Consider the following 27,152-nt stretch of genomic DNA (forward strand, 5'->3'; position numbering starts at 1 on the left):
AAAGGATAATGCTGCAAGTTCAGAGGCAGCTGATTTCTGGTTGAGTAAATGAATGGAGGAAATGCTCTGCTTTCTCTTATCCATTGTTTCAAAGGTGCAAACTCACAGATAAAAGGGAAAATTAATACAGCTTCTACATATATATGCTAATATATGCTATAGCATATATGCTATATATGCTAATTAGCTATATGCTAATTTCTATTCAGTGGCACTATGGCATGAGAGTAAGCAAGCAGGAGTTCTGGAGATTTTTGTGGGTTTTGTTTTGGGTTTTTCATTTGTTTTGTTTTGTTTTATTTTTACCTTTATAATTATTATTTTTTCCCCCGAGTTCAGGGACATCTTCCTGTACTTGAAACTTGGGAATATCTAGTATACTAGAGCTTACTCCCTGACAGGCATGACAGAGCAGTACTTCATAACCACAACTCTTGCAGTTTGTTTCCTATTGCACAGGGTTTTCAAAGAATAGTATTACAGTTCCCTTTGAATGAACCATCATCTTAAATGCTGTTCTGTGGTGGCTCTGCAAAAGTATGACTTTTTTCATATGCTCCTAGGAGCTGAATGACTGGATTAATCAATCTACAAGTATGTTTTCCCAGTAACAAATTGTAAGAAGGAATGCATATAAAACATGACTTGTCTATGAAGACTGTTCAGTTCTGCAGTAACTTCATCCCTACAGCTTTCTAGATGTTTCACTGGCTGCCCCATTGAGGAGATTTTTGGCTGAAGCTCTCTAAGTCTAGAACTTTCTAGCACTTCTGCATATGGTGCAGTTGTAGCTCTTTTTGAAACTCGCAAAGAAATGGCACTGAAGAGTTATGTGGAATTTGAATGTCATCTCTCAAGGCAGGACTTTTTTCTGGTTACATAGCTACAACAACATGGAGTTATCTATTGCAGCATTAGGAGGTATAAAGGATATTGTCAAGAGACTTGAACTTATTTTAAGTTATGTTTGCTCTGTTGTGCCCGCCTATATAAGCTTCCTTGCAGATTTCATTTTTTTTCTAGTAGTTGGTAACTTTTATTTAGTTATTTATTTTAGCAGTGTTGGACAAGTTTTAGAGCACACTAGTTGAATTCTCATCAGAATATGTAAATGAGTAATGCTTCCAGATTGTGTCTGCATCTTTTCTCATTCAAACCATAACATCGCTACAGTAAGAAAATGCATAGTTCTTGACTTTTTTTTCACACCAAAAAGGTGCTATTTGTAATAAACTATCTTCAACAAATAACCACTGAGAAGATAATTTTATCACAGCAGATTGGGCAGTCTTCCATTGAGTTAGCCTGTCTCAGCAAGAGCTGCTGCTGCTTAAGATGCGAAGCAATCTGCAGGAAAGTATGATTTGTGTGTGTGCATGCACACACACGTGCGTGCTCTGTTTTCTCTGTCATCATGGATACATCATCATTTTCTGTTTGATGATTAGAAGCTAGAATTATTATTCAGGAGACTAGCAGGATCCAGGATCTAGCACTGGAGAGATGGACTTGAGTTCTCATCTCATAAGTATCAGATGTTAGGGAGGTTCTTGGGTTTGGAGCCCCTGGTAAGTTTGTGCAGTAATCCTGCAAGTTGGAATATCGGGCATGTTTTGTGTGTTTCTGTCATGTGGTACTGTAAACCAGTAATATTTGTTAGTGGATATCTTCATGAATGACCACATGAACTCTTGATGAAACAGATTTATGTGTATGTGGGGAGTGCACTTGTTTGGGTCCTTAGAATTCAACTTTGTTTGTTTGAGGCAATTAACAATTTACTCTTGGTTGAAAATTAGCAACTGCAAACACATTGCTTTAAGTTGTATTGTACCACATAGAAAACACACTGAGGAACAGGGTGCAAAAGCTAAGTTGCTTGCCTCTTGGCTTTTGCATCAGTTTTCATAGGTAGGCTAGTCCATCTGTCTCTTGAAAGGCAATGTCTATTCAGAAAATATTGACAGGCTGGAGTTTGCCACTGAGGTGTTCCAGAAAAGTAGAGATGCAAGAGCACACATGATTTATCCATAAATGGAAGCAATGGACATATTCAACTTAAAGAATAAGGAAAAAAGTTCTATACTGGACATTTGACTTGTTCAGTTTCTCATCATATGCTTAGAACCTTTTTGATTTATGTGGGGATTAATAATGTGCCATGAAGAAAGAATACAAAGAATAAAAAAGTACATAATTGTGCTTGAGGCAAAAGCATCCAATTTTTGAGTTTTATAAACAGCTGTCATAGGCCAGCCTGATCTACTTTATTCTGAGGCCCAGTTGTCCTTGTTCTCTACCTTCACTTAGTTTCGGACAGCTAGAATTTGGAAATGTCTGCTTTGGCCTCAAAAAAACATACTTTGCATGATGCTGTCTTAATTTATCATTCCATGATTTTCCCACGGTCCAAAGTGAGGCTCATCAGCCTGTCATTGTCATGTCATGGGTGTATCTCCCTCCTCTCCTCCCCTTTTTTTATTTTTTTAAGATGGGTGTAAGGTTTATCTTTCTCTAGCTGTCAAGGACCTCCCCCAATCTCTGTGACCTTTCAGTGACAATAGAAAGTGGCCTTGCAAGGGCAGTGGCTACTTTTGAGCACCCTTGGATGTAGCTTGTTGGGTCACATGGTCTTGTATGGAGCAAGTTTTCTCAAGTAATCTCTGACTCGATCCTCATCCACTGCTGGCAGTGCTCATCCTTGAATCCTTTCACTAAGCACAGAGGCCTGGGAGACCTTGTTGGTAAAGCCTGAGGCAAAGAAGGAACCAAGTACCTCAGCTATATCTGAGCAGTCATTTTCCTTATTCAGCCTTTTATTACTAATGTAGTAGTAGAAGCTCTTCTTGCTGCCCTCGACATCCCTTGCAAGTTTCACCTCCAGTTGAGCTTTGGCTTTCCTGATGCTATCCTTACATCCCTGGGCAATTTTTTCTTAATGCCTCCTTTGTAGCACATCCCTGCTTCCATCTCCTGCATGTTGCCTTTCTGAATTGGTTCCCTGCTTAGCCAAGCCTGTGTCCTGATACTTCTATTTTTTCCCTTGAGTGATAGAAGGGCAATTTTATCTTTATTTTTTACCAAAATTCACGAGTTCTGCTACTCATGCAGAACTTTTTTTCTTCATTAGCCTAAAATGTCTCAGCCTCAAGAGAGCTTTAAAAACCTCTTCTGACAATTCATACTTCTGCTCTTACAATCCTTTCTGCACTATCATCCAACTATCCTATTTAACACTTTTGATTCCTTTTTGGGGTCCAATCCGCCTATCACCAACTCAGGTCGCTCAAGGAAGGATACCTTTACAAGTATATGAAGCCTCTCCATTGCCTCAGAATTTTTTTTCACTACTGTCAGACCAGGTGATTGGAGATAAAGTAGTGGGAAGCACAGGGTTACTCTTACTTAACACCATGCTATTCATGCTAATGAAAAGCTGAAATCTCTTTTATTCCAAATATTTAGCTTCTGAAACTTGAACATAATTAATATAGCTGCTCAAAAAGTTTTTTGTTAACCTTCTGGAAAATACAATTGCAAATAATATATTCTGCTTCCTTTTTTTTTAAAAAAAAGTTAACTTTTCATTAAAAAATAGTTTTTTTCATGTAACTTTCTAACAAAGACTGAAATTTTTAAACAGGCCCTTCATGAGAACTATTTCATCTAGTAGCAATTCCCATTTTTACAATTAAAAAAATCTGTGTCCACACAACATATATAGTTGGCTCAGGTTTCTGTTGCAAGATAGCCTCATTTTTTGTCTTTTAAAGTCTTTATTATCTGACTGTAGAGTAACAACATGGGGCTCCTCCATGCTAACACACACCATAGCCCTACCTAGAGATATGAAAGACAATGTTCGTCAGTTTAGAGATTTTAAGAATTGGAAATTTCATCTGCAATATTAAGCACCTTCTGATTAGATGATAAGACAGCAGAAAGGCAGTATTCTGTTGAAATGATGAATCCTATTTTGGCTTAATACATAGCTCAGTTTTGAACATCAGTTGTATTTCTAATGCAGAAATTCCTACTGTAGTGATTTCATAATGCTGCAACTCTAGAAACGAGGTGTCCCGATCCACTGTTGGGGGAAGTTTTGATACGATCCCAAGAGCGAGATTAAGACACAAATGGGGTCAAATGCCATACAACCTTGTAAGCTTTATTCTCATAAGCACGATAGGACAGAGAGAAGAAGAAGAGAAAAAAGAAAGAAAAGCAAGCAATCAGGAGAGATGCAGCAAGATTATAGTTACCACCATCACCAGTCCAGCTAAGTGTCGTTGTCTCCGCTTCGGTGCAGGTACAGGAGCTTCGGTGCCGGTGATGTTCCACGCACACCTCAGTGCAGGTGATGTTCAGGGAAAGAAGCCATGCGCCCCGGAAGAAGCCGCACACAGGGGGGAAATACACAGTCTTTTTTATGTCTCAGTTCTTGAAGAGTCCACCCACTTTCGTACGTGCTGCGTGCTCTGGTGCTCCTCTTCACCCAACTCGAATGCAAGCGCCACTCCGTAGGCACTCCCGAGCATTGTTTTGGTCTCGTGCTGATCTCACAATCTTCCCAGAGACAGGATGCCGAGGCCAAGAAGTAGATAATACACCTCGAGCTGATCTCACGGTCTTCCCAGAGGCAGGATGCCAAGACCAGGAAGTCGTTAATTGTACAGAGATAAAACACCTGGAGCTGACATCACAGTCTTCCCAGAGTCAAGGCCAAGAAGTCATAAATTGTATGGAGATAAGACACCTGGAGCTGATAGACGGGACGCCTAGGTCAAGAAGTCCTAAATGGTATGGCAACAATGACGAGACAAACACAATCCAAAACAGTCTCTTACACGAGGCTGCTTTTCTTTGCTAATATTTATTTTAATAGCATCAGGCAAGATCAAGGCTCTATTTTCTTGAACCGTTTTTGAACATATGGCGAGATGTGTGATGGTTATGAAAGTTGTGTGTAAAAACAACTTCCTTAAACATAGATGTTTGTTTTATCAATGTAGGCCCTTCTTTTAACACTCTGTTCTGTTATTCCTTCTGATCATTTACACACACATTTCCATTCATACCCCATCATACCAATTTTAGTATTTATGTTACAGATCTCTGATCTCTGATTTCTTTCCTTAAAAATACTTTTCTGTTTCAGTTAGATTCTCAATTCCCATGTGTGTGCTTTTTATGGGTACGTTCCATCAACTCCCTCATTATCGGTGGAGTCATGACACCCTGTCTGACTGGAGTTCCCCACCATCCATCATCAGTCTTTTTGCATTTTAATTCATCCAACCTGTTCTCTTTGTCTGTGTGCTTAGGGGCTTTGAGTTTTAAGATGCTCTCTGCAACCAAGGTGGTTATGGTTGTTGACAATGCGACTCTTTGCAGCTTCATCTGCTTTCCTGTTTTCTTTGATTACAGCAGTTTGTCCAGGTCTGTGTGCCTTGCAGTGCATCACTGCTATCTCTTTAGGTTTGTTGACTGCCTCACACAGCAGCATAACCTCTCTACTGTCTCTCTAGTGTTTTTGGTTGTACTTTTGCAGTATTCCTATGCCGCTTGTTGACCATTCCCTACTCCAGCCCTTGCCCTTCCCCAAACTCCCATCCCACCAAAGACTCTAAGCTCTAACAGAGAGTGGAGATGTTCTCAGTGTTTGGTGGAATTAATTCCAATGTGCAGCATTCTATTCGGTATACACTTGTTTAGATCTCACTTTTCCATTATGCCTATGTTTTCCACTGAAGTCAGGAATTATAGGATTTTGAAAAGAAGGGCAAATGTTTCCATTTTAAGTTTTCTTAATCTCTGGTAATGAAACTGGCAGAACTTCTTCAGCTTTCAAGAGGATCAGAGTGGGTCATATAGAAGCAGAAACAACTGTCATAGATGTTTATAAGTTTCAGTGCACGAATGTTTGGAAGTAATGTGACTGTTCTAGCATATAGTTGCTAGTCTTTGAATGAGACAAACTTCCTAACAACAGCCTTCTCCTGAGGAATGGAATAGCCTAGAGGACAAATTCCGTTGAATTAGTAGTCATTTGTCAGAAGGTTAACTAACTGTAGCATTGATATCAGGAAGTTCTCAGTTAGTTCTAGTCTCAGAAAGTCCTAGATAGGACTTTCTTTGAATTCCAAATACTTGGATGCCTGTTAAATGTTGAGTTTTAGGCTGCAGTAATGGAATTTCTGGAAATCATTAAGTCATGTGAGAGGAAGCCTAATGTTATATATTTTCAGAGTTCAGTGAATGGCCTTTCTGTTTAAAAACAAAACAAAAGAGAGGGGAAAAAAGCCTCTTTTCTACTCCCTTCCTTGTTTCTCTTGCAGAATTTTCTAATGCAAAATATCACTCCTGAGCCATGGAGGTGCTGCAGTGTGATGGTTGTGATTTCCGAGCTCCATCCTATGAAGACCTGAAAGTTCACATTCAGGATGTTCACACTGCTTTTCTGCAGCCAACAGATGTCTCAGAGGAAAGCCCTAGCCAGCTAGGGTCTGGTTCTATGAATGCTAGCAACCAGACTGAAGTTGAATTTTCTTCTGTAAAGGATGAATTTACAATTGCAGATGAAATAGCAGGTAAATCTCAACCCTAAGCTCCAATCTCACATGTGACATTTCAGTGCTTTTTAATTTGTATGTTTCAGTGTGTTTTTTTTTCTTTTTAAGCTATTATCTTTATTGCTATGGCAGTGAAGTGAATGATGTTTAGTTACAGCCATGCAAACATGGAGTGTGGATCTGTCTCCTTGCTGTTTTTTTTCATGTGCTTCTTCACATTGCTTCTTTTCCTTTCTTTTCACCACCATGAGCTCTAGAAGAATTCTGAACTTACTTATTCTGGAAGCTGTCCATCCCAAATTATGCACCATCCATTAGTTTTCTGAGCATTCGCATATGTACAGATCTAAAAATAAATGAGGAAATCCTGGTGTGATTAATATGTGTTCAAGACGTGGTTATATTCATATGCATACAGGGTCTGGGTGGGGGGGAATTGTCTATTTCATTCTCCTTATTGACATTCAAATTTTTAATTCCTATTTTAGGGCAAAACGCAACAACTCAGATGGGGCCTGGAACTTCTTATAAGCAGAGCCAAAGTTCTTATGGTCAGCACATGGCTCCAAATCCTAGACCAACCAACAAGTTTTTCCAGTGCAAATTCTGTGTGCGTTACTTCCGATCTAAAAACCTCCTCATAGAGCACACCCGCAAGGTTCATGGAGCACAAGTTGGAGGGAGTTCAGTAGGGCCACACACTACTGGATCCTTAAATTACAACATCATGATGCATGAGGGGTTTGGCAAAGTTTTCTCTTGCCATTTCTGCACATACAAATCACCAAGGCGCGCAAGGATTATTAAGCACCAGAAAATGTATCACAAAAACAACCTGAAGGAGAGTTCAATTCCCCTTGCTGCTGCCGCTGCTGTATCTGAATTGACATCTGCCTCTGTGCCAGTGCAGGAGTCCTGCAAGGAATTGCCTGAAGAGGTGGTAGAATGGAGCATTTTGGAGTCCATGGTTAAGCCCCTAACAAAGTCCAGGGGCAACTTTTGCTGTGAATGGTGCAGCTACCAGACACCTCGGAGGGAGCGCTGGTGTGACCATATGATGAAGAAGCACCGCAGCATGGTAAAAATATTGTCAAGCTTGAGGCAGCAACAAGATGGAACCAGTGTGCCTGATGTGCAGAATAATAGAGTCCAGAATGCCTGCCCAAACTCTAATTATGTCTCCATGAATACGACAGGACGTGATTTGTCAAATGCCTCAAACTTCAGATGTACTACAGGCAATTCCCTTATCAGGCCCAACTCTTCTACATCCTCCAAGTTTTCTAGTGTGTCTTATCCTCAAATGAAGTCCAAGATACCTCAAAACTCAAGTGTAGTTAATTTGTCAGACAGATCCTGCTATGGAGTTGCTGACATGACAAATTCTTCTGCTGACTTGGAAACAAGCAGCACGTTAAATGACTCTAGCTCAGATGGTGAAGAACTAAACAAAGTGGACAGTGAGAATGGCTTGAACTCTGTGGATCACCAAACCTTAGGAATGTCTGCAGAGCAACTGATGGGATCTGATGGGAACAAACTGTTGGAAACAAAGGGGATTCCCTTTAGAAGATACATGAACAGGTTCCAATGTCCTTTTTGCCCTTTCCTCACGATGCACCGCCGAAGCATCTCCCGTCACATTGAAAACATTCACCTCTCTGGGAAGACAGCTGTATACAAATGCGATGAATGCCCTTTCACCTGTAAAAGTTCATTAAAGCTTGGAGCTCATAGGCAGTGTCATGCAGGCCCAGCATCAGAATGGGACACCTTGAATCCTCAGAGTGAAAACATGATCTCTTTGAATGACAACACAGTTTCTTATGATAGCGGAAATATAAATGGTAGGAAGTCAGCTAGGATGATGGAGCCAGTGCAACAGCAGCAGTTGCCTCAACCCCATTCACACCATCCCCATAAGTGCACAATGTGCAACTATTCCACCACCACTTTGAAAGGCCTCAGAGTTCATCAGCAGCACAAGCACTCATTTTGTGATGACTTGCCAAAATACGATGGATTGCCATCCAACACACAAGAGGAGAGTGAGGCAGATGCTCATACCTCTGCAAGCACAGTGAAGAAAAGCCAGACCTCAATTCTTGGGCTCTCATCTAAAAATAATTTTGTTGCTAAGGCTGCTCGAAATGTGTTAAATGACTGCCCTTTGCATCTTTCACCAGTGAAGAAAAGAACTAGAATTGATGAAATAGCAAGCAACCTGCAGAGCAAAATCAACCAAAACAAACAGCAAGAAGATGCTGTGATTAATGTAGAGGATGATGAGGAAGAGGAGGAAGACAATGAGGTGGAGATAGAAGTGGAATTAGACAGGGAAGAAGAACAAACAGAACCAATGTTAGAGGCTTCTAGTTCTTATGCACCCCAACAAATGTGGGGGAGAGACACTAATGAGTCCCAGAAGGAGGCAAGCTTTGGAAACATGCAGCATAATTATAATTCCACCAGCGGAGCAGAGATTGAGCTCACTTTATCTGAAGATGAGGAAGACTATTATTCTTCCATTAGCATCAAAGACCAACAGAGCCCTAACACCTCTGTTCTGGGGAGCCAGCCAAATATGTATGGCCCTGATCAGAATAACGAAAACGTGGAGTTTAACAACACTGGCAGGCTTTATTATTGTAAACACTGTGATTTCAGCAACAAATCTGCTAGGAGCGTTAGCACCCACTACCAACGGATGCATCCCTACATTAAATTTAGCTTTAGGTATATCTTGGATCCTAATGATCACAGTGCAGTATACCGATGTCTTCAATGTTATATTGACTACACAAACTTTGAAGATCTGCAGCAACACTATGGAGAGCATCACCCTGAAGCTATGAATGTACTGAACTTTGATCACTCTGATCTGATCTACCGCTGTCGCTTCTGTTCATATACAAGCCCAAATGTTAGAAGCCTGATGCCGCATTACCAAAGAATGCATCCAACAGTGAAAATTAACAATGCAATGATATTTTCAAGCTATGTTATTGAACAGCAAGAGGGACTAAACACAGAGTCTCAGACACTGAGAGAGATCTTGAATTCTTCTCCAAAAACTATGGCAACCTCCACCCCCATGGCTCATGGGGCTAGCGTGCCAGCATGTTTTAACAAAAGTGCCGCAAAGAGTTTTAGTTCTGAATATGAAAATGAGAAGGTGCCTTCAGTCAATACTGTGGTTGTTTATGACTGTGACATGTGTTCGTTTGCAAGCCCCAACATGCATTCTGTTCTGGTGCATTACCAGAAAAAACATCCTGAAGAAAAAGCATCATATTTCAGAATTCAGAAGACCATGCGTATAGCTTCTGTTGAAGGCTCTGCCCTGGCTCAAATGTCTTTCGAGATGGGGGTGCACATCTCCCCAAAGGTGTCCAACTTGGCTTCCCAACCTCCCTCCCCCCCGCCTCCAGACCTTGCTCCTGAACTCTACTTTTGCAAACACTGTTCATACAGCAACCACTCAGTTGTGGGAGTGCTTGTCCACTACCAGAAAAGGCACCCAGAAATAAAGGTCACTGCCAAGTATATCAGGCAGGCACCTCCTACTGCGGCAATGATGAAGGCTGCTAAGCTGCCATCTGGGATTCAGAGGCTGCCAGTGTTGATGCAACAGTTGAGCCGGGGCAGTTCTCAGAGCTCTGTGAATCCCCTCGAGAACGAGATGTTCTTCTGCCAGCACTGTGATTATGGAAACCGGACTGTGAAAGGCATGCTCATTCATTATCAAAAGAAGCATCATGATTTCAAAGCCAATGCAGATGTGATTAGGCAACATACAGCCACCATTAGAAGCCTTTATGATCACAACCAGAAAAAATCATCTGGCAGCATGCCTGCTCATACTTCCAGTACAGAACAGGACAAGACAAAGCTAAGAGCCCTCAAATGCAGGCAGTGTAGCTACACATCGCCTTACTTCTATGCATTGAGGAAGCATATTAAGAAAGACCACCCAAATCTGAAGGCCACAGTCACATCCATTCTGAGATGGGCATTTTTGGATGGCTTGATAGAATCAGGTTATCACTGTGAATGGTGCATTTATTCACATACAGAACCAAGTGGTTTGCTTGTGCACTACCAAAGGAGGCATCCTGAGCATTATGTTGACTATACATATATGGCAACTAAACTCTGGGCAGGTCCAGATCCTGCCCCTCCTACTCTAGTGATGCCAACAATGACCTATAAATGCAGAGATTGCATTTTTGAAGCATCTTACATTTGGGATATTACTAATCATTACCAGGCTTTTCACCCTTGGGCCATGAATGGGGATGAATCTGTAGTGTTAGATATCATTAAGGAGAAAGATGCTGTTGGGAAAACTGGCACACACCTTGATGAAGTTTGGACCAGGATTAATTCAGAAAACCAGGTAACATCACAGATGGATCAGGCTGCAGAGGATCCCAGACTTTCCCAGGAAAAAAATGTCCAACTGGCTTCTGCAAACCGTGCCATTTCTTCCACTCCATATCAGTGTACAGTTTGCCAGTCCGAGTACAATAACTTGCATGGCCTCCTGACACATTATGGCAAAAAGCATCCTGGCATGAAAGTGAAAGCTGCTGACTTTGCACAAGATATGGACATTAACTCAGGAGCTGTGTATAAGTGCAGGCATTGCCCATACATTAATACACGGATTCATGGAGTCCTCACACACTACCAGAAACGACACCCATCAATAAAGGTCACTGCTGAAGACTTTGTGCATGACATGGAACAGTCAAATGACATTACCCAGATTGATGTGGAAGAGACAAATAGGATTTTCAAGCAAGGATATGGTGCGTACCAGTGTAAATTATGCCCTTATACCCATGGCACATTGGAGAAGCTCAAAAATCACTATGAGAAATACCATAATCAGCCTGAATTTGATGTTTTTGCTCAGTCACCGCCAAAGGTGTCTGCCTCAGTGGAACCAGACATGGTGACTGAAATCAAGGCCTCCCCAGAAATTTTTGCTGAGGATGTTGGAGATGTGTCTGTCCCAGCACCACATTTCTCCAATTCTCCCTTAGTGTCTCACATGGTGTTCCGGTGTCAGCTCTGCAAATACTTTTGTTCCACACGGAAGGGGATAGCCAGGCACTACCGCATCAAACATAACAATGTTCGGGCACAACCAGAAGGCAAGAACAACCTCTTCAAGTGTGCTTTGTGTTCCTACACCAACCCTATCCGCAAAGGGCTTGCAGCACACTACCAGAAAAGGCATGACATTGATGCTTACTATACCCACTGCTTAGCAGCCTCCAGGACAGTAAGTGACAAACCCAATAAAGCGATCATTCCATCTCCTCCCAAAGAGGACACTCCTCAGTTAAGTGAGGAGCTGAGGAGTGCTGTGGAGAAGAAGAAATGCTCGCTTTGTTCCTTCCAGTCTTTTAGCAAAAAAGGCATTGTGTCCCACTACATGAAGCGTCACCCTGGTGTTTTTCCTAAGAAGCAGCATGCGAGCAAGCTTGGAGGTTACTTCACTGCCGTATATGCTGAAGAGCATGAAAAATCATTTCCAGTTGAGGAAAGGAATGACTTTGAAAGGCCTCAGGTGGATAGTGAGACTCAGGAAATTGAGTGGCTTCCCTTCAGGTGTGTAAAATGTTTCAAGCTCTCCTTCAGCACAGCAGAGTTGCTGTGCATGCATTTCACTGACCACCACAGCAAGGATTTGAAGAGAGACTTTGCCATGCTGGCAAGTGGCACCCGCTCTCATAATGCTGTCTACCAGTGCAAGCACTGTGATACTAAATTGCATAGCATAGCAGATCTGACCTCACACTTGAGTAGTCACAATGAGGAATTCCAGAAGCGTGCCAAACGTCAAGAGAGGAGGAAACAGCTTTTGAGCAAGCAGAAATATGCAGATGGTGGTTTTGCAGATTTCAAACAGGATAGGGTAAGGATTTGTGTGTCTGGTCTTCTCTGCTAAAAAATAAAAAACTATTCTTCTACACCCCAGGAGATTCTAAATTACTAATATCCACTTGCATGTTTTCTTTGGCAGCCAAATGACCACAGGCTTGTGAGTGATTCAGTGTGCCAATGGGCTCCATAAGTCAGTTACATATTCTACTTTCATTCTCCACCCCTTCCTAAGCACATGAGGAAGACGTGTTCCTTCTAGCTGTTTACTTCAGGCTTTTCCCTATCTTCCTTCCTTCCTCCTACCCCTATGGAAGACTATCTGTATTTGACAGTTATGTATTCTTCTATTGCAAGGCTGCTGTTTATTTATTTTTTTTAGATTCTTTAGCAATGTCCAATTTTCATTGCTCATCAATATACCTTGAAATAACACACCAATTTTCTTCTCAAGCTTATCCCTTTCAGTGCATTCTCTAATAAAGAACCTGATGTTAATCTGAATCTGTGTAATAATTTCAAGTTTTGGACATGTACTCTTGCAAACAGAAGACCAAATTCTACTTTTCTGCACCCCCTTCCACCATCTGGAGCAACTCTACTTGCTGCAGAAAAGCTCCTCACAATTGGAGGCAGGATAGGATGGGCAAGGGAGGGGAGGTGGCGGGGGATCATGAAATAACTTGGTTTGGTTTTGTAAGTTCAAACTGAATTATCTTCTAGGGCACCACAGTTATGCAGAAACTCAAAGTTTCTCCTGTGCATGTCCTGTCCACTTATTTTGGAGGCTTTAATAGAAGTCAGCACAAATTAAGGTTGAAGTTTTGCACAATAGCACAAGTGTACACTAAATGTAATTTCCCTTCAGATGCAAAATCTGGTCTGGATGTATATTTCTAAAAATCAGACATCAGAAGCATTTTTAAGTATTAAATTAATACAACTGATTGATGCTCATGCACTTCAATAGGCTTTTGGGCACTTGGAAGATGCTTCAAAATTTAAAGAGATGAAAGTGGTTGGTTACAAATGTAAATTTTGTGTGGAAGTTCATCCAACACTTCGAGCCATCTGTAATCACCTCCGTAAGCATGTCCGGTATGGGAATGTTTCTTCTACGTCAGCTACAGTAAAGGTGAGAATTCTGTGAACTGACAGTATTTTATTTTTCTGCTTGGTATTAAGCCCTAATTGAAAGCCTGTGGAGGGCTCTCGTGGAGTCAAATGGGTTTTGGATTGGGTATTCTGAACAGTTAATCATGACATTCTGATTTAATACCTCAGATTTCTGCAGTGCATTTTGTTTACTTTAAGATGCTTTACCTTTCTTCAGATCTTGATCAGGGGCACAAAAACTATTTAATTCTCATTTCTTATTTGCCACAAAGGAATTTATGTCACTGATGACTGAAAGGTTTGACTTATGAGCCAGGAGCCTCTCTCTCAACTGTTCTGGGATAGTTTTCTGCTTTCTTAGACCCTTAAGGTGTGGTGTGTTTTTTTTTTGTTTGATTGTTTTTTCTTCCTTCATATGCAAAGGTACACCTTTGCATGTGAAATTATAATGCTGGCTGCAAATACATATTTAAATAGTCAAGTGAGCCAGGGGTCCCATTCAAGTGGTTAATTGTAAATGCGCTGCTGTTTCTTCCCTGTGCAAGGAGAGACTGCCTAGAATGTCTCTGAGGAGAGGCTGTGCTCTATAGCCAGCTTTCCAGGATATCAGCAGGGTGAGTTCAGGCACAATAAGTTTGCAGGAACCGGTTATGCAGTTCTCCTTGTTGCAATGAGCTCTCAGCAAAGTCTCCTGCAGTCCTCAGAATGTTACCTAAGTGTGCCTAATTCATGTAATCAAATGTGTGTTGTAAGGTAGTCCTTCAGAATCTGAGCAGTTCATCTCAAGAGCTTTCATTGTCCTTTCAGTGACTTTCCTTTAGCTTACCTAATACTGTTGACAGAATGGGATGCTTTCCTCCTATCAAATGATTTCCACTCTTTCCCTGCTTCCAAAGTAAAGTTTATGTGGGGCCAATACCATCTTCTCACTGGGCAGCAGGGAACCAAGACTAAAATCCAAGATCAGAAAAACATGATATAAATATGACTTTCAGTTTTAAGGTTGCTGCAAAATGTGTGCTGTGATAATTAACATTTAGGAAAGGGAACAAGAGATTTTTTTTTCTATTCATATATATATACACACACACATTTTTTATATGTATACATATATGTGTGTGTGTGTGTGTATATATAAAGACAACTCTTATTATACAGAAAGCCATTAGTGTATTATGGTGGGGGTATCTTTAGAAAGTGGATGCGGTGGGAAACCTAGACATTAAAATTAACACATAGGAAAGAATTGAGGGGCAGAAGGGACAGAGAAATGATGGCTTTGCGGGGTATGTGTTTTTTAGCAGGAAGCTGAAGATTCTTCAAGCACAACTTTGAAGGGTTTTGAGGGAGCCAAAGACTCTGGCATTGTGGAATTTACAGAAGCCAAATCTGGAGCATCCTTGGAAGATGAAACCAGTCCTGGGGGCTACCACTGCAGCCAGTGTGACCGGGTTTTGATGTCTATGCAGGGTCTGCGATCTCATGAGAGGAGTCACTTAGCTCTTGCCATGTTTACCGGGGAAGACAAGCACAGCTGCCAGTATTGCTCTTTTGTCTCTGCTTTCAGGCACAAGTAAGTTATGTTTTTTTTTGTCTTCAATAGAAGCATGAACTAGCACTACTGTTTTTCATATAGGTTTACATTGAAGGGGAGCACATACGATTTGATTGCAAGATATATTTTCTCTTTCTCAGGGTTTAGGTATTTTTATGCCCCCAAAACTTTTGCCATTGCCTGTGACTATTTATAAGAAGTCCCAATTGTATATCCTCATGAATTCAAGTTCTCTTTTTGTTATGTGCAGGAAAAATGCATGCAAGCAAAAGATGTTTCTTTTAGTAGACAAACAATGCAGTCCACCACTTAATACAGTCCTGTCAAATGCATAAAATTCAACAAGCCTGAAAAGGAAAAAGCATTTTCTTCACTAGTCTTGAATGTAACAACTACCTTGTTTCTAAATAGTACTGTGACTCTTAGTTGATTGAGACATATTTCATTTGTAGTGTTGAACAGTTAGCACAAACCAATCTTTTTTTTTTCTTTTTTAATTGCAATATGCAATTTCAGTCTATGAACATAGTCTTCATACTAGTGTGGGATACTTGAAATGGGTTCAGGAAATCACTTCTTGTCTGATGCGACACACGAAAACGCATGGTCATCATAAATAATCAGGTTCCTCATAACTTATTTCCTAAAGGCTGTCTTTACCTACAGCTGGGAAGTTTTTTTTTTTTTTAATCATAATTATTCATGGCTTGCCATAAAGAGGTTTGTGGGGTATTTTCCACTGGCATCCTAGACTGATACACATGTACATGTTTTCTGTAGCTTTTGGGGGGAGAGCTGTACCCCCCACTGGAGAGATCCAGCTCAGGTGCTGATTTCATGTAGACATTTATAGCACTGTCAGTGGCAACCTTAAATGGGGTGAAGTCGTCACTGTTCTATAAGTCAATGCATATGGGAAGAAAGTATGATATGAGGTATTTAAAATCCCTTGTGTTAGAAAAGCAGTATTTCTGTCAGTGTCATGGCAAGGTGCCTGTGTGGAAGAGCAGCAGGGGGTAGTAACAGTCCAAGTGCTGGACAAGCCTCAGCAGTCTCTCCACAACATCCTGAATCTGAGCCCCTGGTAAGCAGCAAACCTCCCTAGACAGCAAGGTGAGGTCAGCAGATGGGGGCCTCCATACCTCTGCACCAGGGAGTCTCCCATTACTGTCTCTCATCACTTCCTCCTGCTGCTCCTGCATGGTTCAGGCTTGGACAAGTCAGATGTTTCATTGGACAGATCTTCCAGCCCCTCATCTGCAACCAAATCACTGAATCTACTCTGTAGGTACAGATCTGCAGGTGGAGCAGGAGCCTTCCTGGTGCCAGAAGTAACAAGTTTCCAGCCTTTGCCATCATGGGAGTCTCCATTTTCCAACCCAATAAGCAGACTCTGTCTGCTCCTCCTCCAGTACAGTTGTTGGTTCAGGCTCTTGTCTCTGCAGGGTCTCTGAAAATATCTAGTTCATCTTTTTTCTTGTCATCTCTGATGCTGTGTAGTCTTCTGACCTCTTCCCATAGCTCCTTTAATCTGTTGACACAGCTCTTCAACAAGCACATACCTCCTGCAGGCAAGGAGACAATTTCCCTCTGCCCCATCTTCAGTAAGAAGCTCCAGGTACTGCTGCAGCCCCAGACCTGAAGAGCTGCATCCTCCCACAGGAGCTCTGTCTGAGTACAGGCCTCTGATGTGCCAGGGATAGTTGCTACAGTCAATGCTGAGCTTGAGATATACATTGTATACATCTTTGGCAGTCTTTAATTTTATACCAGCTCATTTCTCATCATCTATTTAAAATGTGTGTTTTTTTAAAGTGAAATATTGACCACAAATGTTCAATTCCTCAATTCCTCTTATTTAGGAGACTTACTGACTTACTGGTACTCCAAAGAAATGGGGATTTTTTTTTTTTAAATCTTACCACAAAATCCCTGTTGGATTTATGATAAAATTATGTTTCTGTGAAATGGCCCTGAAATTGCATATATATTGTTTTATGTTTTCACTATCATCAGATCTTTGATTACACAGACTCCGGCTTTAGCACTGGTAAACAGGGATTTTCTCGGGCCAGGCTCTGTCAGTGTGGACTAAAGATCCTGTGGCACCTTCTGTATTTGAGGGGCTGGAGTAAAGTCCATTTTATCTAGATTTTGATATGCAGTAGAAAAATAAACAAAGAAAAAACAGAACAAATTGTGTCAAGTAATAGGAAATAAAGCTGATATATGCCTGGAACTATTAGGGTTCTGGTTGTTGGCGGGGCGGGGGGGAGTGTCTTGTTGAATAAACCATCACTCTCCAAACTCGTTCACATTTTCTTCTTGTTTCACTTGTATGCACAAGCAGGCTCAGACTACTCTTATATTACAAAGCATTAATCTTTCCAAAGAAGAGGCTGTATTGGAGATGTCTCCATTCTGATCTGAAGCCAAGGAGACAGGTGATGGATCTTCTTCACCCTCCTGATTCCAGGGTTTCTGTTGCTTTGAATTCCCCTGCAGAAAAACAGTACCTGATCTTTTCCACCCTTCCTTCTGTTGTTGAGCTTCTACAGGATCTTTCAGTCCGTTATGTCTGAAACTCTGCCACCTTTTACTCCTGAAAGTCATTAACCACAAACAGCTTGCTGGTAGCTTACCCCCAGAGCAAGATGTCTAGTCAGCTTTTACTGTGTAACCAAATAAGTTTCCTCTGTAGATCTAGAAAAAATATTTTCCTTTCCTTTAGGAGAAAAGAAGGCATACTTTCACAAAAACACCGAACAGAAGAATACTTCACTAATAGTTTCACTGTTGTTTGTTTCTGGTTTCTTTCAAATAGCCTTTATCCTTTAAGTGACTCTTCTGTTAGTCTGGATTCAGTATAGTTTAATTGATAGTAATTTTGCCCTATGAGTTTAAGTGGTTTGCATTCTGTGTGACAAAATTGGTCTCAGTTCTTTCTTTCTCAGATTAGATTCTGATTTGATCTGTAAGCACACCTGTTTGATATAAAGAGATAGCCAGCATGAGAAAGGATAGCTGAGCCTGTCCTGCTCTTATTTATTGTTGTTACTATTTTTTGGATTGCATTTGAAGGAATAGCTGAAATGATTTACTATTTTGTTTTCTTTTTCTCTTTGTTTTCTGATCAGTCTGGATCGCCACATGCAGACTCATCATGGACACCATAAGCCATTCCGTTGCAAACTCTGTCCATTCAAGTCCTCTTACAATAGCCGTTTGAAAACCCATATACTTAAAGCTCATGTTGGTAAGTCACTTGCTTATGCTCTCCTTCTGCCTTGGGTCTCCCTTTCTTGGCATTGGTCTTGCTCTCATGTGCTCCCTCTAGCGTGTCTGTGTGCTCCCTCTTACGCAACCTTGCTCGCAACCATGTTTGTTCACTCTCCTTCATGCATAGTCTTTTCTTTGCAGTCTCACACAGTTGCGAGCTCTCCCTCTTGCAGTCATGCACTCTCCTCTTGCATGTGATTGCGCACTCTCTCACTTGTGCACAGTCATTCTCACTTTACCTCTTTCTAGTCATGTTCTCCCTCTGTCTCACATGTGGATGCGTACACTCCCTTCCTCTCTCTTGGTCACATGTTCTTCCTCTTTCTCTGTCGTGCTTTCTCAGGTGAATGTGCTTGTTCTTCCTCTCAGTTGCTTCATTGCATGTTGTCACATGTTCTCCTTTTCTCTCACCAAGTTGCACTCACTTTCTCTTGCTTGTGGTTTCTCCCTCTCTCTTCCAGCACTTGCTGTCTCTTGCTAGCTTTACCTCCCTCTCTCAGTTGCAGTCACATGCTCTCTCTGTTATGCACCATCTCTGTTTCTTGCAGTCACATGCCTTGTCACATCCTCTTCCTCTATCTGTCTCTAAAGTGTCTGTGTGCTATTTCTCTCTCTGGTGCTTGGTGTCTTGGTCTCTATCCGTTGTCACTCTGCATCTAGAACTCTGTCACTCACAGTCTAGGACTGTCACTCATGCTGTGTTGCTCTTGCAGTCTGCGTTGCGACTCCCTGAGTCACACTTGCTCTCTGTCTCTCATGCCTTCTCATTCTCTCCCTCATGTGTTGTCTTGCATGCCCTCACATTTCTGTCACACATGGCCTCTTGCTCATGTGTTAGCTTTTGCCTGCTCTCGAGTTCTCTCTCTCACATGCCTTCATGTTCTCTCCACATTGTCTTGCACCCGTTTGTGCACCTTCAGTCTCATGCTCATTTTGTCACATTTGATTTTGCGTGCTCGATCTCCTGCCCTAGTGCCCACTTGACTTCTCACATACCTTTGTGCTCTTGCCTTCACACTTAGTCTCCCTCTCCTTCATGCATTCCCTTCCTCCTGCATTCTCATTCTCCACAAGCATATATGCAGAAGCAGAAGTCTCATGTTCTCATTGTTCTGCACGCCTTATCTCCTGTGTATTCCTTCACATTCTCATTTCATGCTCCCTTGTGTGCGCGCTCTCTCCCTCTTGTGTTTTCATTCTCCTGTGCTGCCCCACACATGGTCTCTCTTCATCACTCTCGCATTGTCTTGCACATGAACCCAGCTCACCCTCGTGCATGCATGCTCTCCTCACTGCACTCTTGTACTATTGCAGGTGCTCTCCCTCTGGCATGTGTTTTCTCTATCTTGAGTGCATTCTCTTGCATGTGATTTCTGCTCATTGCTTTCACTATTCCTCTTGCATGCCTTCTCACGCATGCAGTCTCTCCCTCCCCCACATTTTTTGTGTGATCTCTCACCATCTCTTACTCTCTCGTGCTCTCTCTCCCCCCTTCTCCCCCTTTCCCCCTATCATGCCTGTGCCTCCACTCCCTGTCACCCATCTTATGTCCTTCTCTGTTGCTCTCTCCCTATCTCACACGTTCTGTCACTCTCACCATGTTGCATATCCTCATTCTCTCTTCCCCTATCATGCGCTCTTGCTCTACTGTCCCCTCTGTCATGTACCCTTACTTTGTCTCCCTCTGTCATGCTTCTGCCCTCTTTCCCTCTGTTGTTCTCTGTCAGGTCATTTCTCTCTTCCTCTGTTGTGCTCTATGTGCCACTCCCCCTGCCACTCATCCTCCCCCTCCCTGTCACACTTCTCTCTCCCCCTCACGCTACCACCCCCAAGCATCCTCCTCCCCTTCCTCTATCATCTGTCCTCCTTCTGTTGCGTGTCCTTCCTCTCACCCTGTATGCCATTTCATGGTTGACTTTTGCAGCCTAGTTAGTGCTTTGTATGATTACTTGTTACATAGGGTGTGACTGCAAGGGAGGCAAGAGAAGGTTGGACAGTGGTGAAGAGAGACCCTCAGAGTTCATGAGGGGTTAAACAGGATAGATTTAGTAAAGGACTTTTACATTCCAAGCTGCACAGGGAGACTCAGGAACTGCACAGAGGGATCACTGATGGGAGGCTGCTGGACACACAAATCAGACTCACAGGTGGGACTGACTGTGTGTTAAGGGCCCCTTAAATCTACTAGAGCTATGTCCTCATCTTAGCTATGCTAACCTTGAGTAGCTACTGCCTGGGAAGCAACTAGGCATTGTTGACAAAACAGAATAGGCCTGCCTGGCCTTGATGGGAATTTGATCAGTGTGTAGTTTCACATGCTGGAGCTGCTACCATGTACTCTGCCAGTCACTGACTCTTCTGCAGGTGTTCTCACTACAGTGGGTTTCCAAAGGTTTGTGATCTCTTTTTTTTCTCAGCACATTTCTACCAAACTCATATTAATGAATTTGAAAAAATTTTCTAGCACTTATTCTCTGATAACTATTTTTTTTTCCAGGCAGTTCTTCAATAATATATCCTACTGAATAATCACTTTGTGGATCTTTTTTACCCAATCTTCCATAATACAGTGGTTTTTTTTGTGTTTTTTTTTTATTTTTCTTTTTTTTTTTTTGTTACCATATTTTTTTCCTCTCTCTGTAGCTTCATTGTTATATTATTTAGGCTTGGAGATGTGCAGTGTACCTAAGGATTTTTACAACCTTCAAGACACTTTGCACAAATTCTTATGTCTTTCACTCAGTCTATTTTACACCCATTGTTTTTCACTCAGTTTTACAGAGTGGTCAAACTCCAGTTACTATAAAATGTATCCTAGCATAATAGATAGTACCATTCAGCATTAGCTATCATTTGTTCTCATTTAGTATGTGCTGCTTCCTTTCATATGGAGCAGAACTGTATGTAGTATGTTTAAATGTGATGTTATTTGCTTTTATCTTGAATCATAATGTTAGCCAGAGTTTTTGCTCAGGGTCTTAATCATCTGGGACATGATATATCTCAGGTGTTGAGAAAGTCATATGGAGAAATTAAGAGATACTTATTTATATGTTCAAATGTCAAAACTATGATGCAAAACTAGCGGTACAAAATTTCCGAAGTCTTCTGTTGAGTCATATCAATGAAAGCAATAGTTTTTCCTCTGAAACCAAACATATTCTCATATGGTAGTGTCCACCTGAACTGTTATTGCTGTATATTGCTGTATAGTAAGTATATTCACTAGTTGTGTTTTTAATTTGTAGTAGTCTTTGATTTGCTTTAATGTCTTGTTGGGATTCTATGCTGTAAGTCAGCCAGGAATCTCTTATGTTTAATAAATTATGGGGGCTTATATCTTTTAATCTTTAGTTCATCATGTTCCATTAATCAGCCTATCATATATATTTAATGAAAAACATGTTCTTTCTTTCTGTAAACATGATATCTCCATGACATAACATGCAGGTGCAAAATGTAATTTGAAAAACAAAGAAACAAACAAAAAAAATCCCCAAAATAACAAAAAACAGCAACAAAGCATATGGGACTTTTTGTTTCCCAATTTTAGACTGAACTTTTTCAGATATACCGATATGGTTTTCTAGGAGACTATTTTTTGTCCCTGTGCTTAGTATAGGAGCAGCATTTTTATTTAGGATGGTTGCCGATCTCTTCATGTGCTTGTTCTGGCTGGCTGCAATACTGTGTTTTTTTGTTTTTTTTGTTTTTTTTTTCCTCTCATGTTACCTTTCTCTTCACTTATTTCTGATGTTTGAAACCATTTTGTTCATGAACCTTGTTTGCTAAATTTGTTGAGAAATGGAAAACATTTTTTCTGCCTCTTTCATAACTAGAACTCGTCTTTCTGGTAGTGTTCATGAATATTTCACTCCTGTAATAGTTTTGGGATTTTATGTGCAACTCATATATAGCCAGTGTAGCCCTTGTACGAATGGCACTTCCAGAGAATTACTTGCTATGCATATCATATCACTTGTGTTCGACATTTTCACTTTTTCTTCCAGTTTCTTCAATGCTTAATGCAGAACAAATCTTGTCTTGGGAATTTGTTCTCCCCTTATATATATATTTTTTATGACTTGGAATGTATTTGGAACCAAATGCACTCCTGTTCATTACTGCTGTTCTTTCACATCCTTTAGGGGAAGCATATTATGGAAAAGCACTTAGCCCTATAAATATGTGCTGCTCTTGATATTGCCATGTCCATTTCTTGTGGTAAACCAACCTTGACTTGGTTACTAGTTCAATGGAGCTCATTCCTGCGTGGAGGCAAGTTTCATATAAGGAAAATGGGTGTGTAGGGTGTGTGTGTGGTTTTTTGTGTGTGTGGGGGGGGGTTGGGGTTTTTTTGTTTGTTCTTTTAGGAGATTAGTTAACATTTTATAGTCTTCTTCTGGTTTCTTTAGTAATGATTCTGGATGTGTTGCATGGAAAACAGAGGATTTCACCCTTGTTATGCTCCCAAAGAAATTTTGAAATGCTCTAGTCAAGTAGCTTGGTTTTCATCCAAGATTGTGTTTTCCCCTTATACCATGCAATAGGGGCATGCTAAGAGACTGATTTCTGTTCTCTGGCATCAGTCACTTTACAAGTATCTGCAATTATCAGAAAGCCGAACTTTGGTCCTAAGTAAGTGGCTGTACCTGCAGACTCCAAACTATTTCAACAGGGAGATGCACATAGTTGTTTTCTTTGGGATCAACCTAATGCTGAAGGAATCCATAGGAATTTTATTGCTGATTTTAGTAGGAAAACGATGGGGGCCCCATTTTGTTGCTTTTGTGAGCTGATGACCTGTATTTCACTCATCCGGGTGAACATGCCTACAAATGTTCCTCCTGCACATTTTCCACCATGACAATTAACCAGCTGAAAGAGCATTCCTTGAAAGTGCATGGGAAAGCACTGACACTACCAAGACCCCGCATTGTCAACCTCTCAACCTCACTTGCCCACCACACCTCCAAGAACTGTGCTCTTGCTAAAGAGGTAGAGGACTCTAATGGTAAGAGGTACCTCAGAGCAAGAATTTAACTGTCTAACATGCTACTTAATGTTTTTATTAAAAAGAAACAAACAGACAGACAGCTTGATTGAAAAGCAGCTTCCTTTGGTCATTAAGGAAAACCTGAAGTTGCACGGGGGGGCGGGGAGGGGGGAGGGGGAAGTGTGTTCTAGTACTTGATCTGCAGTAGAAAGTCACTAGTTTGTCATCAACTTCAATAGTTGACCTTTGGAATAAGTCAGGCTGGCTTTACTTTTCAGCAAAGATTTACAACATAGGAAATGGTCAGTGGCAGGGCTCCCATTAAAAGTCAATAGGAAAGGGAGCATCTAATTCCATTTGTGCTTCTAAAAAACATCCCTTATCTTTTTAGCAGAGCACTTTAGCCATATGATTAAGCTTAGAATACAGACCTGTTATAATAGTAAAAGTAAATATTCTCTTGCTTCTGTTACAGAGCTCATTAGAAACTACCTCCAAATATTGTCTTCGTCTGCTGGAAAGTAGCTCTTAGATTTGTTTCCTTTCCCTGCTTTCTTTGAAAGCTCTTGTGCCCTTGTGTAAGAGGAACAGGCAGAAAAAATCTGGGAGGTGGGAGGAGGAAGGGGATTTCTGTGTGTAGTCAGTAGAGAAAATGCAAATGCATAGGAGAGATGTAGTATGATACCTTGACAAGCTTTCAGATATGTTCAGTGGTAATTTATGCAACATACTTTGGGCTGCCAATTAAGAAAAGAGTTGATTCTTGGACATCTTGACTCCTGGATGAGTTGCCTTGACATTGGAGGAGAATGTAGCAGGACTTAAAAGATTCAGGTTTTGTTTGTTGATGTTCCAGGAAATTGTAGGGGAGATGTTTAGGAAGATGAAACTTGTTCATCACTTTCCATCGGTTTGCGTTGCTTTTTTAAATATATTTGAAATATATTTCCTATCCCACGGCAGTAGTGTAACTGTTCGTGTTAATCTGTAAAATGAGTTAGTGGAGAAAGCTTTGTTAGCAAGATATCATCCAAAGCTGCTGCTCTTTCTTGAGATGACTTACTTGGATCTTCTGCGTGTTTTGTGATATTTTGCTATATAAAGAACTAGTTCTTTGTACCCTAACTTCTCTAGAGGTAAAATACCCAATTCTTAAAAACAAAAAAGAAAAATGAAAGAAAATGTGAAAAAAGAATATGTGAAAGACTAGCTGATGGTAATCACTAGCATGACTTTTCACTGTTTTGTGTAGCATAAGGACACTGGCTGTCATTCTGAACAATAAACAAGTCCTATTGGAAACAATGTTTGACATTGCAGTGAAAAGTTTTGATCTTCCAGAAGTTTACAGATATTTTTTTCTTCTGGAAAAAAAAAGTTTTGTTTGTTTTCAGTTGTGTGACTTGTTTGTTTGGGTTTACTTACTTTGATTTGTGCTGTATGCTGAAATGTGGCATAATGCTTTGGAGTTCTTACACAGTGAAAATGCAGCATAAATTGAAAGTTGTCAGATTGTTTGTTCTTTGTGGATTTTGTCTGTGCTCCCCTCTGCCCAAGATCTGTTTTCTCATGTGTTTTCAATCTTCATTAGAACCAAAGCATATATATAAGATGATCTCCACCTAGATGTGTTATATGCATTTAATGCTAATATTGTCATACTATAAGGTAGTATGTGTCACAGAGCAGTACTGGAAACCCTTCTCTGTGCAGGCTTAGCTCTGTTCCTGTTGACTGCAGTGCAAGGCAATGAAATCACCCTGTCTGCGTTATCAAGTCATAAGAATATTAAAAGGCCCCCCCCATTTCTGTCAATAAGGAAAGGTTGAAAGCAAGGTGGGCACATAAATATTATAGGACTTAACACTGGAAAACAGATGACTGTGTTATCTGCAGTGTGAACACCAGCTGGAGAGAATACACATGCTTGTTTGCATAATTACTGGTGTTATGTGCATTAGCTTGTATTTCGTAGAATCATAGAATCGTAGAATGCTAAGGGTTGGAAGGGACCTCTAGAGATCATCTAGTCCAACCCCCCTGCACACGCAGGGACACCTAGAGCACGTGGCACAGGACTGCGTCCAAGCGGGTTTTGAAGATCTCCAGAGAAGGAGACTCCACAACCTCTCTGGGCAGCCTGTTCCAGTGCTCTGTCACCCTCACTGTTAAGAAATTTTTCCTTAAGTTCCTCTGGAACTTTTGGTGCTTCAGTTTGTGACCATTACCTCTAGTTCTGTCAGTGGCCACCACTGAAAAGAGACCAGCACCATCCTCTGCACTCCCTCCCTTGAGGTATTTATATACACTGATTAGATCCCCTCTCAGCCTTCTCTTCTCCAGGCTGAACAGGCCCAGCTCCCTCAGCCTCTCCTCATGCAGCAGATGTTCCAGGCCCCTGATCATCCTTGTGGCCCTGCGCTGGACTCTCTCCAGCAGCTCCACATCCCTCTTGTACTGTGGGGCCCAGAAGTGGACACAATACTCCAGATGTGGCCTCACCAGGGCTGAGTAGAGGGGCAGGATCACCTCCCTCGACCTGCTGGAGACCCTCTTCTTAATGCACCCCAGGATCCCATTGGCCTTCTTGGCCACAAGGGCACACTGCTGCCTCATGGTCAACTTATCATCCACTGTGACACCCAGGTCTTTCTCTGCAGAGCTGCTCCCCAGAAGGTCAGTCCCCAGCCTGTACTGGTGTCTAGGGTTATTCCTCCCTAGGTGCAGAACCTTGCACTTGGCCTTGTTGAATTGCATGAGGTTTTTCACCACCCAGTTGTCCAGTCTGTCCAGGTCCCTCTGGATGGCAGCGCAGCCCTTTGGGGTATCGGCTACTCCTCCCAGTTTGGTATCATCAGCAAACTTGCTGAGGGAGCACTCTGTGCCTTCATCCAGGTCATTGATGAATAAATTGAACAGGACTGGACCGAGGACAGGCCTCCAACTAGACTCTGCACCGCTGATCACCACTCTCTGGGCCCTGCCATCCAGCCAGTTCCTAATCCAACTCACTGTCCACTCATCTATCCCACACTTCCAGAGCTTGCCCAGGAGGATGTTGTGAGGGACGGTGTCAAAAGCCTTGGTGAAGTCGAGATAGACGACATCCACCGCTCTCCCCTCATCTATCCAGCCGGTCATTCCGTCATAGAAGGCTATCAGGTTAGTCAAGCAAGATTTCCCCTTGGTGAATCCATGCTGACTACTCTTGAGCACCTTCTTGTCCTCCATGTGCCTGGAGACAACAGCCAGTATGAGCCGTTCCATCACTTTTCCGGGGATGGGGGTGAGGCTCACTGGCCTGTAGTTGCCTGAAAGGCTATGGAGATGGTAGACTGCCTTCCTTTCATAAACTGGAGAAATGCAGAAGTGAAACCTATTGTTATAAAATAAATCACTCAATAGATGAATAGCATTGAAGATATTTTTCTTTATCTCTTCAGAGATAAACTCTTCCCCAGTTTCTTTTGTCACATAGATGTGGATCTCTGTGACTCTGTAGTTGATGTTCTAGTATGGATTTACCAGAAAAGTATGATGTTTTCAATTTTATCTGCTTCTCTCTCCCTTTGGTCGTTGAGCTATTTCTTTATTAGTACTTTGCAGATACAGTATGCTTACTTTTCAGTTCATTCAGCCCCACAAGTCTATTGCTTTACTTAAGCAATATTTTTCCCTCCATTTTTTTTTCCCTCCCTCAGTACTGCGCAGCCTAGGTCAGATGGAGTCCAGCGGGAGT

General features: G+C 41.6%; 1 protein-coding gene across 3 annotated transcripts in view; it reads left to right on the forward strand.

Annotated features, from left to right (window-relative positions):
- Window positions 1-6,370: 6,370 nt before the first annotated feature.
- The window catches only part of LOC104577256 (zinc finger protein 462), a 45,546-nt gene continuing 24,764 nt past the window's right edge, over window positions 6,371-27,152 (forward strand). Inside the window, exons 1-6 of one of the 3 annotated variants that reach the window (XM_088526690.1) lie at window positions 6,371-6,590; window positions 7,061-12,501; window positions 13,438-13,602; window positions 14,885-15,156; window positions 18,276-18,391; window positions 23,237-23,431. In XM_088526690.1, coding sequence (XP_088382816.1) covers window positions 6,371-6,590; window positions 7,061-12,501; window positions 13,438-13,602; window positions 14,885-15,156; window positions 18,276-18,391; window positions 23,237-23,431 — 6,409 coding nt within the window. Of the gene's footprint in view, window positions 6,591-7,060; window positions 12,502-13,437; window positions 13,603-14,884; window positions 15,157-18,275; window positions 18,395-23,236; window positions 23,432-27,152 lie in introns of all 3 variants that reach the window. The other 2 variants (XM_088526691.1, XM_088526689.1) reach the window with 2 other exon arrangements.

The sequence above is a fragment of the Tinamus guttatus genome, unplaced genomic scaffold (assembly GCF_059628265.1).
Source record: "Tinamus guttatus ecotype Peru unplaced genomic scaffold, ASM5962826v1 Tinamus_guttatus_pri_ptg000252l, whole genome shotgun sequence".
NCBI classification, from domain to species: Eukaryota; Metazoa; Chordata; class Aves; order Tinamiformes; family Tinamidae; genus Tinamus; species Tinamus guttatus.